Source organism: Aspergillus multicolor (genome assembly GCF_047715735.1).
Source record: "Aspergillus multicolor strain CBS 133.54 unplaced genomic scaffold BDW74scaffold_27, whole genome shotgun sequence".
NCBI classification, from domain to species: domain Eukaryota; kingdom Fungi; phylum Ascomycota; class Eurotiomycetes; order Eurotiales; family Aspergillaceae; genus Aspergillus; species Aspergillus multicolor.
The window spans coordinates 13984-30387 of record NW_027395978.1 but is presented as its reverse complement, the minus strand read 5'-3'; the positions used below and the strand labels follow the sequence as shown (position 1 = coordinate 30387).

General features: G+C 53.8%; 6 protein-coding genes across 6 annotated transcripts; 4 read left to right on the top strand and 2 right to left on the bottom strand.

Moving 5' to 3' along the window:
- Window positions 1-412: 412 nt before the first annotated feature.
- On the bottom strand, window positions 413-2142 carry BDW74DRAFT_169832 (Zn(II)2Cys6 transcription factor domain-containing protein; the record flags this gene model as incomplete). Its single annotated transcript, XM_073727059.1, has 4 exons — window positions 413-1105; window positions 1155-1289; window positions 1343-2035; window positions 2083-2142. The coding sequence occupies 4 exons, from the start codon at window positions 2140-2142 to the stop codon at window positions 413-415; spliced, it is 1581 nt and encodes a 526-aa protein (XP_073580581.1).
- Window positions 2143-2511: 369 nt separating this feature from the next.
- Window positions 2512-3955, bottom strand: BDW74DRAFT_187087 (FTR1 family protein; the record flags this gene model as incomplete). Its single annotated transcript, XM_073731405.1, has 4 exons — window positions 2512-3227; window positions 3273-3715; window positions 3760-3884; window positions 3928-3955. 4 exons carry the CDS (start codon window positions 3953-3955, stop codon window positions 2711-2713), a joined length of 1113 nt encoding a protein of 370 aa, XP_073580580.1. The 3' UTR covers window positions 2512-2710.
- Window positions 3956-4487: 532 nt separating this feature from the next.
- fetC (putative ferrooxidoreductase Fet3) lies at window positions 4488-6429 on the top strand (the record flags this gene model as incomplete). The annotated part of the gene is made up of 5 exons (XM_073731404.1): window positions 4488-4823; window positions 4869-5363; window positions 5409-5629; window positions 5681-6027; window positions 6086-6429. The coding sequence occupies 5 exons, from the start codon at window positions 4488-4490 to the stop codon at window positions 6427-6429; spliced, it is 1743 nt and encodes a 580-aa protein (XP_073580579.1).
- A 1978-nt stretch (window positions 6430-8407) lies between these two features.
- BDW74DRAFT_181290 (ferric reductase family protein) lies at window positions 8408-11384 on the top strand (the record flags this gene model as incomplete). The annotated part of the gene is made up of 6 exons (XM_073729993.1): window positions 8408-9118; window positions 9180-9562; window positions 9648-9880; window positions 9970-10022; window positions 10094-10215; window positions 10289-11384. The coding sequence occupies 6 exons, from the start codon at window positions 8408-8410 to the stop codon at window positions 11382-11384; spliced, it is 2598 nt and encodes an 865-aa protein (XP_073580578.1).
- A 501-nt stretch (window positions 11385-11885) lies between these two features.
- Window positions 11886-13602, top strand: BDW74DRAFT_159056 (questin oxidase family protein). Its single transcript, XM_073725414.1, has 4 exons — window positions 11886-12171; window positions 12239-12901; window positions 12967-13383; window positions 13448-13602. The coding sequence occupies exons 1-4, from the start codon at window positions 12018-12020 to the stop codon at window positions 13546-13548; spliced, it is 1335 nt and encodes a 444-aa protein (XP_073580577.1). The 5' UTR covers window positions 11886-12017; the 3' UTR covers window positions 13549-13602.
- Window positions 13603-14726: 1124 nt separating this feature from the next.
- On the top strand, window positions 14727-16305 carry BDW74DRAFT_187083 (transferase family-domain-containing protein; the record flags this gene model as incomplete). The annotated part of the gene is made up of 1 exon (XM_073731403.1): window positions 14727-16305. The coding sequence occupies exon 1, from the start codon at window positions 14866-14868 to the stop codon at window positions 16303-16305; it is 1440 nt and encodes a 479-aa protein (XP_073580576.1). The 5' UTR covers window positions 14727-14865.
- Between the last annotated feature and the right edge of the window lie 99 nt (window positions 16306-16404).

Here is a 16404-nt window from a genome sequence, read left to right as displayed (position 1 = left end):
TCCAATCTCGGCGATAAGATCATCAAAAGTGGGTCCAGGTCGCAAACTGCCCCCGAATCGGGCCATCCCTGCCGAAGCCCGAATGCCCGCCTGATTTTTCTCCCCCGGGCCCCAACGACTCGGATTGTTCATTCAAAACTCGTGCGTTCTCAGAACATGCGTCTGGCCCGAAGTGCAACCTTGGTTTCAATCTGCCAAGATGACCTGACCTGACTCCTTTCCTTAGGTGCCGCGCGGTCACTTCTTGGCTATACTTCGTCAGGCAGGCTTCCCAGTCGGCTAAAATTCGGTGCCGCATGGCGCGGTTACGCTTACGCCTTGGATAAGGCTGCGCAGGACTCGGGGTTGGCGGGGTCATTTCGGGATTTCTGAGCGACAAAAGTATCTGTATGTGCCGCGAAAATTGACTCGATCAAGACCGCCCCGTCGCAGACTGTGTATAGTGCAGCGCCTCGCTGCAGAGCAGGGCTTGCTCCGGCGTCGCGAATCGGCACTGCGAAACAAGCGACATTGGCCAGACGAGATTGTATGTGATGCCCTGGTTGAGGTTCGGATATGGCCGGAACGTGCCGAAGGTGTCCAGACCGCCAAGTGTGCATCGCACCGACGAGCAGATGAGGTTGAGTGTTTCGTAGATGCGCCGGAGTATGTTGTAGTGGGAGAGCAGCGGAGTGTATAGCTCTTCAGACTCGTGGTCATAGTCGGCAAGGAAGAAGTTTGGGTAGTAATCGAGGCACTGAATGTAAAAGAGCAGAATGCTCGAGTTGATGAGCGCCATGAAGCAGGCAGTCCATATGTTCTGGCCTGATGCTTCTTGGTTCCGCGTTGTGTTGTCGTATCGCATGCACTCGAGTTGGCGCTTCCAATGACCTGGAAGACGGGTTTCCCAGTGGGTGATTTCGTCAAAGACGTACTCCGGATCTTGGGACGGTGTATGTGACGGTTGGCCCACAGAACGTTGGGAACTCCTGGTTGATTGACAGAAGCCGGAGATCAAGCTGACCAGCTTGATGGCTTGACAAACGCTGTCTGGTCTTTGAAGGTCCTCGAAGAGAGCAGGCAGGTGCGCATAACTATGTTCGTTGTTTGCGATGGCTTGGATTTGCTGCAGACGGTCAGATATATATAAAACAAGGAGAAAAGAGAAGGCGCACCAGCTGGTTAAATGCCCAAGCAAGTAGCCGGCGACCGTATCTCCCGGTAAAACAGGCGGAACCTCTGGCTTGGATCAAAGCATACACGCCGGGGATGTGGTCGTTCAATCGTGTCTTCCGCTCACCACTCAAGTCCTGTCATTCCATCAGCATCAAACTGATTACAGTTATTAGACCGGGAAACATACCGCAAACATCCCAAGAAACAGAGCAGTTGCAAAGACCTCGTCTCTGACAGCAGATTCCTTCGTGTCGATTGCGGCAGCGAGAGCAGCCAGAGCGGCACTGTAATGCTTCCTCGCTTTGATCCAGAGGTCTTTTGAGCGATGGAGGTTGGATAGCGCCAGGTAACCCAAGCTTAGTATTGAATGCCGTAAGCAAGGCTCGGACGACTTTTCTCTGTAGAACTCGGGGAGGAAGGCGAGGTGTCCGCCGCAGGGCGATTTGTCGACAACCAAGACATGCGTGTGCATGAAGAAGGACAATGGTACGTCATCGGGGTCGGATGCGGGGAGGGTCTGGGGGATGTTCATGGATACAAAGGTGGTGGGGGAAGCAGGCGATGAGATGCTGTCGAGGTGAGAGATGTATACATCCGGGCTGAGGCCGGTCACGGGCAAGGACACGGGCACGGGCGCAGAAGATGCAGGTACCAGTGCAGGTACAGATACAGGCGCAGAGGTCTCTGCAAAATGAGATCCTTCGCGCCCGTGGCTAGCCGGCGAACTGACAGTACTTATAGGCTGGTCAATCCACCGCGAAGTCGAAGCGAGTCGTTGTGATGAGCCATCATATGCCTTGAAGGCGAATGTGTCAGGGTACCCCGGGCATGTCCTGCCAAACTTGGTGCATCTGTCGCATGCAGGCCGTTTGGCATCGCACTGAGGATGTCAGTCTTACCCCGCGAAAAAACTTGCGGTGAGCGTACCTTGACCTTGCGCTGGCGACAGGTGTAGCAGCCAATACTCCTTCTGCCGGGGAAAACCATTGCGTCAGATGTCGTGGTGTCAGCCTTAAGGTTCTGAGTCAGATTGATGACAGACAAGCCTTGCAGCCAAGGGACTGGGTTAGTGAGGGGCTGGCTATAAGAGAGTGCGCCCTGCAGGGCCGAGAACTCGGAGTCTTTGTGGCTGTGGAGACGATGATTCATCGTGCCATCTTATCTGATGCTCCACTTGCCTGATGGGGTTAGGGCTGGGCCGTTGGACAGGGTCGGGATGAGGAAAATTGGATCACAGTCTGGAATCTTATAAAAGTCCGGTGGTTGACGTGGAAGAATGTCAGTCATGAGTCGCTTGCACGGTCCATACGGTAGAGAAGAGACGGAAGGCACGATGGACAGCACTGAGGCACTCTATGGCACTCTACTACTCGGACTGGATTGAGCAACCTTCTTACTCAATTCCTTCTATCGGCTACCTAGGTATAATCACTATCTCCTTGACCATCCTTCTTCGCTCCTATCCTAGGACTTTACAACAAAACCACCTCTCAATCACGGCATTACCTAACCACCGACCCAACAAACGATCGCTCGATAGCCAGCCATTACAGCCCTACGCCTCGCTCAACGTCCGGGTGACCACCTGCACGGGCGCGTCGTTGACCTCCTTCCTCGTCTCGACCGTCTCCATACCACCGCCTCGGTCATCCTTCTTCTTCAACTTGTCCAGCTTGAGCGCCTTTCCAACCTTGGTAAGCACCGGGATGTATCCATTCCGCTCCTGGAACCGCATCGCCAGGTAGCTCAGAATAATGACAATCCAGTACAGATTGTACGAGATGACCGAGCCATAGGTGGCCGAGTTGGTCCATCCGAACAAGGCGTTGAAGATACCCCATCCGCCACCACCGTTCAGCTCGGGGTTGCAGCAGTTGACGTGCCATACACTCTGTCGGATATCGTACGATCCCGGACCAGAGCCGGTCTCGGATGCGTCACCTCCGATGATGTGGTTCCAGGTATTGGTCTCAAAGTAGCCGACGGCACGGGAGAACAGACCGGCGGCGACGAGGTAGAGGAAGCAGGTGGAGATGATGAGGAAGTATTGCAGCTGAGCTGAGCTACCACCTCTGTACTTTATTAGTACTGATCGTGCACAGATAGAGGACACTTACTTGTACATGACATATCCGACCGCACATCCAGCAAGGAGACCGCAGAAGATGGCCAGAGGGAACGAACTCGCCGGCAGTCCAAGGCCGACGCCACCGATATACACCACAGCTTCCAGACCCTCACGGAGCACGGTGATGAACGGCAGGATGAACATGACATACTTCTCACTCCAGTGCTTGAGACGTCCCATAAAGGTAGCGCTCTTCTCCTTCTTTTCCAGGGCCCTGGACAGCTTAACCCGCCACTTCTCGCGCATTTTGTTGACGCGCAGCAAGCCAGCGCCCATGATGGAGATGATGATGGAGGCGATCAGACCAAAGACGCCTTCCCAGATGTCTTCGGTGTTGGTGAAGGTGTCTTTCTCGAGGCCGTAGAAGGCGCCGATCATGCCGGCGCCGATGCACAGGCAAAGGAAGAGACCGAGAAGAACACCCCACCAAACCTGACAAGTTAGTTTTGGAACTTAATGAAGGTGAAGGTTGGTACCTGGATGCGTAGACGTTTGAGCGAGGCTTTGTCTCCTTCGGCACCCAGGGTCTGGGTGAGGAAGGCCAGGAGCACGGAGACGATGATGCTACTCTCGAGACATTCTCGGAAGCAGATGAAGAAGACTGGAATGGTTAGAAGTGTTTTGGTCTGAGGATGTCAACGTACCGGTCACTGCAAAGACGGGGTTGGCCATGGTGAAGGCGACAGTCTGTTCGGATGTGCTGTGCTCTCCAAGTCCCGAGGACGGGCTCTCATCTTTATATCACACTTGCGTTTCTTTCCGACGTCGGTCTAAAGCAAAGCGAACCCTTCCTTGGAGCATGACACGGAAGCAGCGGCCCTGCTCCACTGCCAGTGGCACATCGGAAGGCACATACCTAATGAAATGCACCCCTCCGGCGCAGAATCTACAACCGAAAGGTCAATGACAAACTTTTCCACCATTGAAAACCCAGTATACTCTTTCCTGAGCAGCGGAAGACTGCCAAGGGTCTAAAACTCGGATCAGATAACCGTTTCTGGGCAGAGTGGGCAGAGTGGGTAGTGCTCCATCCCCCTCGACCCGGTGTATTACGCTAAATGTGTATCTGAAATACATCTCCACCTGTCATTGAGAGCACATCGGGATTATATCGGCCTGTCTAACTCGTATATAACATAAACCACAGGGCTCTCTTTCAATTGCGTGGTTCATCTTCCGTCGAAGGGCAACTCTCACAGCCATCATGCACCTCCGGTCCCTTCTTTCCCTTGCAGCCTTGACGGCGACCACCTTTGCAAAGACGCACAACTTCGACTGGAACATCACCTGGGTCACTGCCAACCCCGATGGTCTCCAGCCGCGCCCGGTCATTGGCATCAACAACGAGTGGCCGCTGCCCCTGCTCAATTTCACCAAGGGCGACCGGGTGATTGCCAATGTCTACAACGGACTGGGCAACGAGTCGACGAGCGTTCACTTTCATGGGTTCTTCCAGAATGGCACGACGGAGATGGACGGGCCTCCCGGGCTGACACAGTGCAACATTCCACCGGGAGAGACCATGCTGTACAACTTCACCGTACGTCCCTAACTCAATCTTTGTCGTATTCTACTGACAGTATAGATCGACCAATCCGGCACATACTGGTACCACTCGCACACCAGAGGCCAGTACCCCGACGGCTGGCGGCAGGCGCTTGTTATCCACGACGAGGACGACCCTTACATTGGCAAGTACGACCAGGAATATGTTATCACCTTGTCGGACTGGTACCACGACCAGATGCCCAAGCTGCTGAAGGAGTTTATCAGCGTCGAAAACCCGACCGGTGCTGAGCCCGTCCCCAAGTCTGCCTTGATGAACGAGACCCAGAACTTGACTGTTTCTGTCGAACCGGGCAAGACGTATCTCTTCCGTTTGGCGAACATTGGCGCCTTTGCGAGTCAGTACTTCTGGATTGAAGACCATGATATGCAGATTGTCGAGGTGGACGGTGTGTGGACTGAGCCTGCCACTGCTGAGCGGATCTATATTGCCTCAGCGCAGCGTTATAGTTTCCTCGTTACGATGAAGAATGAGACGGACAAGAACTATGCCATGGTTGGAAGCATGGATACTGTAAGTACTCTCCCCCTGACTGTTCAGATGAGGCTGATTGAATAGGACCTCTTTGACACACTGCCTGATACCCTCAACTACAACGTCACCGGTTGGCTGGTCTACGACGAGACCGCGGACAAACCTGCCCCGGCAGATGTCGCCGATCTCGACTACTTTGATGACTACACTCTCGTCCCGTACGACGGAGTGGAAGCTCTCCCCGACGCAGACATGACCATTACCTTTGACCTGACCATGGACAACCTCGGCGACGGCGCAAACTAGTATGTCCCCTCCATTCTCCAACCTTCGTCAGAACTAATTGACGTGAACAGCGCCTTCTTCAACGGCATCTCCTACGTCCAGCCCAAGGTCCCCGTGCTATACTCGGTCATGAGCACCGGATCCGCCGCCTCCAACGCCACAATCTACGGCACAGACACCCACGCCTACGTACTGGAGAAGGACGACATCGTCGACATCGTCCTCAACAACGACGACACCGGAAAGCATCCCTTCCACTTGCACGGCCATAGCTTCCAGGTCCTCTGGCGCAGCGGCGACTACGAAGGCCACTATAACCCAGACAACGTGACCTTTGCCTCTACGCCTGTCCGTCGCGATACACTCATCGTCAGCCCGATGGGCAACTTTGTCGTAAGATTCAAGGCTGATAACCCTGGTACGTCCTCCCATCCCATCCTCTTCCTCCTAGCCCCGTCTAACAACCTATGATGTAGGAGTCTGGTTCTTCCACTGCCACATCGAATGGCACATGGACGCCGGTCTGGCCGCCGTAATGGTCGAAGCACCAATGTACCTGCAGGAAAACCTCGACATTCCCCAGAACCACTACGACGTCTGTGCTGCGGCCGGTACGCCGACCGAGGGTAACGCCGCCGGCAACACGGAGGACTACTTCGACCTGACCGGCGAGAACAAGGCGGTCGCTCCCTTACCTGCGGGCTTCACGGCGAGAGGTATTGTGGCATTGGTGTTTAGTTGTGTTGCGGCGTTTGTGGGGCTCGCGAGTATTGTGTGGTATGGGATTGCGCCGATTAAGGAGAGTCGAATTGTTATGTAGAAGGTTAATGGGAAAGATGGGAGTGGAAAATGATTGTTCGTGTTTAGTATACCAGTGTTCTCAACATACATAATGATACGTTTGCTTTAGTTCGTCAAACTGCTCTTCTTTCCAAGGTTATGCCTCCGGCTATCCCATTCTATATGCATATTCATTTCAAGGTATTCGCGAGTTCAATATAATATCTATGCTGGATTCTGCTGATGAAGAGGCAGTAAGCATGAAACGGAGGTTAGAAGACCTGAATCCTGATCTCGCTATTCATTCTTCACTCGTACCTCAGAAACTATTACATCCCTGAGACTGTCCAACTTAGAGTAATCCATCACCAATGATTCTAGGTAGGTTGATACAGTCTGCCCAGGTGATTGTTTACCTCTCCACCATACGAAGAAATTTGATCTGGATGCCCTAGTGCTCTGAAGCTGAGCGGCCCTCTGCTCTACTAGAGAATTCGACATACCATATTTTACTACTGCGGTACTAGGTCTGGGAGGTAGCTTAGTATCTTAGCCTGAAGACAAAGCTTCTACTTCTTAGGTAGGCTGCAAATGTTCTAGCAGATTAGTTATCTAAACCACAACCACTTGCCTTTGCACCTGCGTGTGTCATGGTTGCGCTTCGCCTCGCTTCTAAGTTCTATCCATACCCCTTGCCCGGGGTGCTCCGGTGAACGAACGTGAAAACTCTGCAACCCCCAACACTAGGGTATCTTGACTGGAACCATGGATCAGACAATAATAACCCGGTCGATGCCAAGGTTGAAGCTCCGAACTCGACGGGCTTGTGTACCCCACTACCCTCTCTGATTGATAAGACAAGCACCCGCCGTTCGCAAACTTGGCCTGTTCGGGCCGCATACCCACTCTCAACGCCGGTTAGGGCTCCACGGGCCACGATGCCTTTACGCTTGGGTCAGTATTTGCATCCAGCAACCCCGGGCGATACTGAACAGCTCGGGGCATCGTCCCTGCATGGTATACTCCGTTCTTGCATGTCGGACACCCCGTGGCGCTGGGCGTGCATGGACCTATCTGGGCGCCGTAATCGTATACGCCTCCGCTGCAGGATCGGACGTAGGTGGGTCTTAGGTACTGTATGTTCTATGATCCCTGCAGCTGCTTTTCCGATGCCCCATTGCCTGTCGTTGTCGTCCCTGGCTCGCTATACAATAATACCGTCAATACACGTCCATACCATACCACACACCTCCACGCCTTTGTCCAGCCCGTCTATGGTAGCCTGCACAGACCAACCCATATCCTAGCGTATGCTAAGTTCCATCAAGCAAGCTAAGACTCGGCAGGATCATGGCTAGCGTGGAGCATCGGGCATATCCTTCTCCGCCATCCATGAAGACTTTTCAGCCCTACCAATCATTGCCTTTGACAGCGGGATATCTCGGCGTGTCCGGCTGCTGCCAAGATTCGGGCATTGGGTCTGGATGGGGTGGGCTGGTAAGTGCTGTTCCGCTGGGGTCTATATCTCGCAAGGTGCGACTACATCTGGAACTTATGGCGAGGTGGGATGGGGATGTTGGCTGATGGGTGCATGGATGGAGTTACATTGCATTGTCCTGGCCACCAGCTTGCGTTATCGGCGAAGGACTTGACTCGCATTCTCGAATGGCGCCCTCCCCACGCTATGCTATGGCATGACTATTGAGGGCGCCACATGCAGCAGCCGAAGATTGCCACGAGGAACGCCGATGAAGCCCTTGGAAGATTGGATACGGGCGGACACTGAATGGATCCCCCATTTCTCGGATTTCGTCTAGGTGGAGTAAATGCTGGCATTTGCCTTGGTGAGCTACAAACGCATACCCGCCCATGTCCGAGGAGAAGAGCCCGCCAGATACCATAGGGCTCCCCCAGTGTAATCAGATAAGTCGCCCCGTTCCACTGCCTTATATACCAGTACTGCCCCCCTTTCCTTTCGAAGACCGAGCACCTCCATCTTTGCATCTCATACCCTCGCCATGCTCCGACGAGCAGCCCTCCTTGCCCTCTGCTCGGCCGCCCCTGTCCTGGCCGGGCAGGGGATGACCATGTCTGCAGATAACATCGACGAGTACTGTTTCTACTCGATCTACACCACGCTGTCCGGGTATACCTTTGAGGGCAGCGTGACGATCGAGCAGAGTATGGGCGGTAGTTCTCATGGGAGTTCGGGGTCGTCGAGTGGACAAGGGTCTTCGGATTCATCTTTGTCTGCCTCGTCGTCTTCCTCCTCTTCTACGGAGCATGGCTCGTCTGACTCATCTTCCTCCTCTTCAACATCTCACGGCTCCTCCTCCTCCTCCTCCTCCTCCTCCTCCTCTTCTGACAGTGACGTCGTCTCCACCACCCACGGCGGCAGCCGCCGCCTCCTCCGCCGCGGCCACGGGGGCGGGGGCACCTCAACCGGCCCCTGCAACAGCACGGTGGAAGTAACCTCGATGTACGCGAGTGCTAAGGCATGGTGCAACACGGCGCAGTTCGCAGTCACAATTCCCTACTGGCAGAGTCTGTGCGAGAAGAACAGTCTGACCCTCATGGATTTGTCCGATATCGAGAGTAAAGTCACGGACGAGTATATTGCGGCCCTGCCGGCTATTGATCCCGAGATGAATGCGACGACCGCTATGGGCACGATTGGGGATGTTGTGCTGCTTAGTGAGAGTTATTATAAGAGGGCTTATAAGAGTTATGTATGTCTCTGACCTATTTTCATACTTGGTGCGGTTAGATGGATGTTAATGGTGCTGGCAGGTAACGCACGACTACGCCCTAATCAAAGACAAGCGCTTCGGATGGGGGATCATGGGATACTGGGGTGGGATCCTGGTGCTGGCCATGATTGCCAAGTTCATCTCGTTCGTGTCAGCTCATCGGCATGCCTCTCGGGGCCTCGACGCCGAGTCCAACAGCGCCCATCCCAGAAAGTCACATAGCCGCCTGTCCGCACCATTCCACTATCTCAAGACCTACATCGCCATCCCGGCCTCCTTCGCCCCTTTCCTGTCTAACCACCAGCAAGTCCTCTGGTACCACACCATCCCGCGCCGACTCGACCTCCTCATCGTCTTTGGGTTCTGGGCTCTCACTATCATATTGAGTTGTGTGGACTACCAGAGTTTTAGCGGGAATATCGAGTACGCCTCCTTTACCTTCTATTCTCCCTCCCATACCCCCCCCCCCCCCTTCTTCCCAGTCCACTAACCAGAAATGGCGTGTTAGGACACCAAGCGTCTTCCAACAAAACTGGCAGCGCTCCTCCGACCGCACCGGAGTCTTGTCATACGCGTGTTTACCATTTTTATGGCTCTTCGGCGGCCGCAACAACATCTTTCTCTGGGCAACGGATTTCAGCACGCAGAGTTTCAATATCTTTCATCGCCATGTCGCCTGGGCGTGTACTGTGCTCGCTATTGTGCATTCAGTTAATTATAGTGTTGTTTTTGCGGTTTATGGTATGTCTTTCCTCTCCGGAATTGTGCATGGGTGTTGGGATGGAGGGGAGAGAAAAGGGATGGGTGGTGGCTAACTTTGGCTCGTGTAGATGGGCGCTGGAGTAGTGTCTGGGTGCAGGAGTATTGGTATATGGGCGTTGTGGTATGTCCCCTTTCTTCCCTTTTGCTCGAGGGAAAGGTTTATTGGGGTGGTTAGTAACAGATATGTGACAGGCAACAATCCTCATGTCCTTCATGCTCGTGCAGTCCATGACATTCCTTCGCGCAAAGGGATACGAGACCTTCTTGATATTGCATATCGTCTTTGCGATCGTCGTTGTCTATGCACTTTTTAGGTACGCCACTTACCCCCTCCTCCCTTTAACCCCTCCTTTCCCTCTCCACCTCTTTCTAACTCTGGATGGAAAGACACACCTCCTTCGACGGCACAAAATGGAACGGGTACCTATGGCCCATGGTCGCAATCTGGGGCTTCGACCGGACAGTCCGCCTCCTCCGAATCGCCTACTGCAATCTGAACGTCCGCTTCGGCAAACATTTCAGCAGAACCACTTCGTCAACAGTACAGTACTTCGAAGACAGCGATCTGATCAAAGTGGAACTTACACCCGCCTCGTCGACGCTCACGCCCCGTCCAGGTCAGCACTATTACCTCTACCAGCCGGTTAGCTTCAAGGGGTGGGAGAATCACCCGTTTACACTGGGGGCTTATGTCCCATCTACAGAGGGCACGGAGTCAAAGGCAAAGCTGATCTTCTACATCCGCCCCTACGACGGCTGGACGCGGCGCCTGCGCGACCAGTGCAGAAAGTCCGGGAAGGAAGTCATCCACCCGAAACTCCTCCTCGAGGGACCGTACGGGCACGTCGCGCCGCTGCATGCATTTGACACTGTGCTTATGGTCGTTGGAGGCACGGGTATTGCGGCGGCAGTGCCGTATATCATCGACCATGTTTCTCGATTGACATCAGGGCAGAAGACGCGCACGACGCGGATCAAACTTGTTTGGTCGGCGCGGACGAATGAGATGTTTGACCGGGTTTTCTGCGATGAGCTTGCGGGTTTGGTGGGGCATGAGGATGTTGTTACAACATTCTACTGCACGAGCGCTAAGGGTTCGTCTCCTGCGGTGATTTCACCGTCTGAGAAAGAAGCGGGCGTTGCTGTTCTTCCAACCGAGAAAACCTCATCCAGCAGCAACGTCTCCAGCAATGACCACGAGATCATCAATTCCGATACACCGCCCAACAGCATCAGCATCACAAACAAAGAAGCTGCCGCAGATGTAGTGCCCAAGAGCAGTGTGGAGTTCCTCTCCGGCCGACCGAATGTCGCCGCTATCGTCGCTGGCGAAGCGGAGGAAGCCAAAGCCAACTCTTCGCGTCTGGCGGTCTTGACGTGTGGACCGGCGCAGATGGCGGATGATTGTCGGCAGACGGTGTATGAGGTTATGAAGAGTGGGTTTAGGGATGTTGAGTACTTTGAGGAGGCGTTTGGGTGGTAGACAATTAACTGAGTTTGTGTGGTGGTTGATGACACGTACGATTCATAGGGCTTGAAAGGGGAAGAGAGGTTATTCGGTCATGGAAAAGTTATGCGATACATTAATCATCTATGGTAGTAAGAGATGCATCTGTTCCCCTGGGTTCCATCTTTCTGAGGAGAAAACCCTATCAAGTTAGGGTTATCCAAGCCGTGCCAAGACCTGATTGGCTGGAGCCAGACACCCTTCCACCCTCACCCTCACCCTTCTAGACTCACAATGCTTATGCGATGCTTATTCTAGACCCCGTGCTTATTCTCTGTAGGTAGATCGCATGATCACCGTCAAAGAACCCTGTCCCTGTCAGCTTTTCTCAAAGGTGGAGATGCTTAGCAATCAATTCCCTGCAAGACGCCCCCCCGCATTCCGAGACCCCGACCATGACGTAATGCTGCACTTGTCTTATAATCAGATGATCGCGATTTGCTTCTCGCAGAAATAAGCAGCATGCAGTTATTACTGAGGAGACTCACTCTGGCCTGTCCGAGCATATCACGTCCATATCTTTCAGTATTCGAGTGTTCGCATAAAGCACCCGCATCCGCGTCCTCCGCAGTCCGTTTCTCAACACCCCCCATCAACAGAACAAGAACCATGGCCACCGCACGCAAAGTCCTCCTCTCTCCGCAACTTGACACCGGCGTCTGGACCACAGGGATCACAGAATCCGCCGCAAAGACAGCCAGCGATGTCCTACAGGAAGACCTCGAGAAGCATCATGTTTATTTTAACGATATGGGGTTCCACAGTACACCCTCACCCAAATCCCCTCTTACTTTTCTTGAAGGAGAGCATGATGCTGATAAAGGAGACAGACCACATCCCTCACCACATCCTAACCCTATACGCCCTCGGCGCCTCCCCAGATGAGATCCAAGCCGCCTACGACCGAAACACAGGGTACCAGCGGCGCGCCCTGCCATTCTCCGCAGAAATCGTAGAAAGCCTACACGATAAAGAAACCTTCAGATCCAAGCTCGGAGACGAAAAGAACTACCCGCACTATCTTGAATTCTTCCAGCGGGAGATCGAACAACACGGTGTGGAAACCGTGCTGAACACGTACCTCTTCGCCCGCGATCCCAACGCAGAGAACATGATGGCCCGCCTTTTCGGCGGCCTCCTACACCCGATTATCCACCTCGGCTTCGGGATCGAGTTTAACCAGCCCGCTATCATTGCGGAAGCCCTCGCGCAGACGGCTGTTCATGAGGAGTGGACGGGGCCGAGGTTCCTTTTTCCGGCGGAGGAGAAGGCGGGCGGGATTGGGAGGAAGGGGGAGAAGAGTATGTTGCAGTTGCTTGAAGAGGCGAAGGGAAATGAGAAATTAAAGAATTCGGTGCGCTTTGAGGACGGGAATAAACTTCGTGATGGGGTTCTTAAACGCGCGGGTGAAGAGATGATTGAGATTGCGAGGCAGTATAGGGTGTCGGCAGAGCAGGCGGATGAGAAGTATGCGGAGATGTTGGATGTTTCGGGTACACTGTCTTCCTTTCTATATGCCCCTATGAAAGCGATATTGGATGTGCTAATGTGGTACCAGTATACTTCACATCCGCCTCGCAACGGCCCAACCTCAACAAACCCCCCAAATTCGACTTCTTCTACATCCACACCGTCAACTCATCCATCTTCTTCGCGAAAATCATCGCCCTCCCCTTTCTCGACACTTCCACAAAACTCCGTCTGCTAGAATGGAAAGGACGCATGGATCTCCTCATATATATCTCGCGGAATGCGCCGGAGCTGTATATGGATGAGATCACGAACTACCCCGTCAAGCAAGATTGGAATTCTATTATCGAGCAGAGTATCAGCCATACACATGACGACGGGCATCTTGTTAAGCTTGTAAGGGCGCTGAGGAATGGCGAGAGGGTTTGTGCGGGGTTTCAAGGGAGGGAGGGCGAGTTGGGACTTAAGATTAACGGGGATGACTGGTTGAAGATTGGGAATATGGGTGAGTTATCTTGTCTATATCAGTGACGATACCGGTGTGTAGGTGGGTGCTAATGGTATTGTAGTGATTGATTCCGTCCACGGCAAAGGCGAGGAGAAGATGTGGGTGCGCTCTACGGGGTTTGACGAGGCGTGGGAGGATGTCGAGGATCGGGCGAGGCTGTAAATAGTTTAATCTTACGTAGTTGCTCTTACGGATACTATGCTCTCTGCTCAGTCAGTTCTTTCTACGTCGGAGATATAGTCTGAGTAGGTGGCTAGGGTACCATTAGGTACTGAAGAGTACCCTAGGTAGATCCCTGATGCCTACGACGGCATTCGCAAACTCTCGCCACCCCAGCACTCACCAAGACCTGTAGGAACAGAGCTGATTGGCTTCCGAGTTGCCTTCTGGGGGGGTTAGCCCGTGGATAATGTGCGTTACATCTCTATACGATGCGAAAGCTTGGAAACCTGACTGAATGGATGGCTTTCCATGCATGCTCCGGCTTTCTTACATTGTCGCTCACTCCGCTGCCTAATTAGGGTGAACTACGTGACGAACCCCGCATCCTCGCTCTCATGCTTAGGTTACATGTGAAGTCAAAAGAAAATTATCTCCCCTGGCCAATCTCACATCCCACTGGGCCGGGTCGTTCAGACCTAAGAGTTTACCATATCAGAGTGGTATGACGGGAATCTTACTGGTAGGGCTTGCTAATTGTTAGTCCTGAAGGGGTATTGGGCCGCTTACAGACATGCTTAGGAACCTGCTAATAGTACTCCGTATGTGCAGCACGAGGCTTGACCCAGTTGATACTGGCATACCACAGTCGACGCGTACGTGTCATACGGAAGAAACAAGCCCTTTAGCCAATCTCATCGTGCATAATGCAGAGCTGGACCGGACACAATGGGCGACATTGCCCTGAAGAGTGGTGTGTTGCTGCTTTATTGGTAATCATCAAAAGAGTTCAGTAAGAGGGTCATCGAACGTTGCAAGCGGAAATGCTAACGGGCTTACTTCCAGTCTCTGTTACATAGAACACAGCCTGTGAAATGCGAAGCATGCAGCACAATTCGTTGGGCATCCGGCCTGGGTTCAGCATTGAGTTAGGGCTGTAGGCGGCCGGAACCCTACTGTAGATAGCCCCATACCCTACCTGCCTAGGTACTCTAGATACATGGTATCTACTATATGGGCAAATCTCCCCGCTATCCATAAAACTCAGTGCCATCTCAGAATTTCTTGGCGATTAACTCCGTCCTGGATACTAGCGGCTCCAGCTGGGTGGGGGGCTGTAAGTACACTGGTCGTGGTGTGGGTCTCCCGTCTCGGCTCCCCGGGCCCACGGGCCCGGCATCCTCAGATAGGGGTATTACCGTCAAATATTTATTCCCACTGCAAAGTGAATCACGTATCCAAGGCCTATATGAACTTATTCTCTGACCACACCCTTGCCAGTTACCCCCTATATCCTCATCCACAGGATATTCAATCCCCATGACGCACATCGAAAACCTAACGCCGCTTGACGCGGCCATGCCGCGAACATACATCAAGGTGCTCCTAGTCTTCGACGGGGCATCTTCAGCATCTCCTGCTCAGCAATCGGTGACGCAGACTCTGCAGGAAGGTCTCGACAAGCTAGTAAAGAAGGTCCCCTGGCTAAGCGGGCGGGTATTCTCCGCCCAAGGCAACAAGGGGCTCGAGACTCGGTATGAGGAAGGGGGTAGACCACTGCTGCTCGACAAGGGCGCCGTGACGGCCACAGCGACGGACGGGACTCCAGCACAGGTTTGGCCTGTTCTTGAGAGCGCGTTTGAGGACGGGGCGCCCGTTTTCGCGGCAAGTGTCTTTCGCTTCGCGCCTTCGCCGGTGCCTGGTGATCATGCTGGGGAGAACCCAAGCCAGGGCATTGGCCTATGCGTCTGCATGCACCACAGCGCCGTCGACGCAACTGGCTTCACGGAGATCATAAAGCTGTGGGCGGAGAATGTCAAGAACCGCTCCGTTGCTTTCCCATCAGGTCCAGAGGTTACACCGCGACACGTCCAGCTCTCAGAAGCCCTCTCGCCAGACCTGCAAGATTTCAGGTCCACTACCCCTTCTAGAGAGAGTCTCCTCGCCCAGCACCCCGAGTACTCCACAACACCACCAGCACCACCAACGGCCTTCCACTCCCACTCCCTCTTCCCACCCTGCACATCCAAGCCCTTCACAATCTCCATCAACTGGCTAAACACCCTAAAAGAGCTTCTGCAAAAGCACACCTCGACCAAAAAGCCGCCTAGCACAAACACTCTCCTCTGCGCGCTGTTGTGGACAACAATAACGCGTGCCCGGAGCCGGCGCGATCCATCACTACTCTCCAAAACAACAAGCCGCCTCGTCACAGCCGTAAACGGCCGTTCTCGTCTGGAATTGAAAGAGCCAAACGAACACGCGTATCTCGGCAACACCGTCCTCTACGCCCTAACACCTTACCCAGCCGCAGATCTGGCATCTTCAACATCCGACGCAGATCCCGAGCCGGACGTTTACCCGCGCCGCGCATTGGCGGCCATCTGCGACCGCATCAGCGAGGCGCAGGGCCCCTGCACCATTAACAGGCGACACATTGCGGGAGTGTATGCTCTGCATGAGAACGTATCACCTGTCTTCCCGGGATGGGACCTCTTCGGGTCGCGGGACGTCGTGGTGACCAGCTGGGCGGATCAGGATCTGTATGGCGTGGATTTTGGAGAGGGCCTTGGGAGTCCGAATGCGGTGAAATTCCCGGCGACGGAGAAGGGGCCTTTTGCGGATGGGGTTGTGGCTGTTTTGCCGCGGCAGAGAGGGGAGGGCGAGGCGGAGCGGATTGAGGTCTTGGTGATGTTAAGGGAGGACGATATGGCGGCGCTTGAGGGGGATAGTTTGTGGCAGACCCTAGTTTCGTGGTAGAGGGAGGGGGTAGATTGGAGGTGTATAGTATTGCGAAGCTAGCATGTGTAAGATAAAGAAGGGGGAGAAGAGGACAAAGCCATAGAGAGAATATAATTA

Bases quoted from the DNA above. Each gene is read 5' to 3' on its own strand.
- BDW74DRAFT_159056 (XM_073725414.1), top strand. From the start codon at position 12,018: ATGGCCACCGCACGCAAAGTCCTCCTCTCTCCGCAACTTGACACCGGC. The intron at 12,172-12,238 runs GTACACCCTCAC...TAAAGGAGACAG, and splicing joins TAACGATATGGGGTTCCACA to ACCACATCCCTCACCACATC. The intron at 13,384-13,447 runs GTGAGTTATCTT...ATGGTATTGTAG, and splicing joins GTTGAAGATTGGGAATATGG to TGATTGATTCCGTCCACGGC.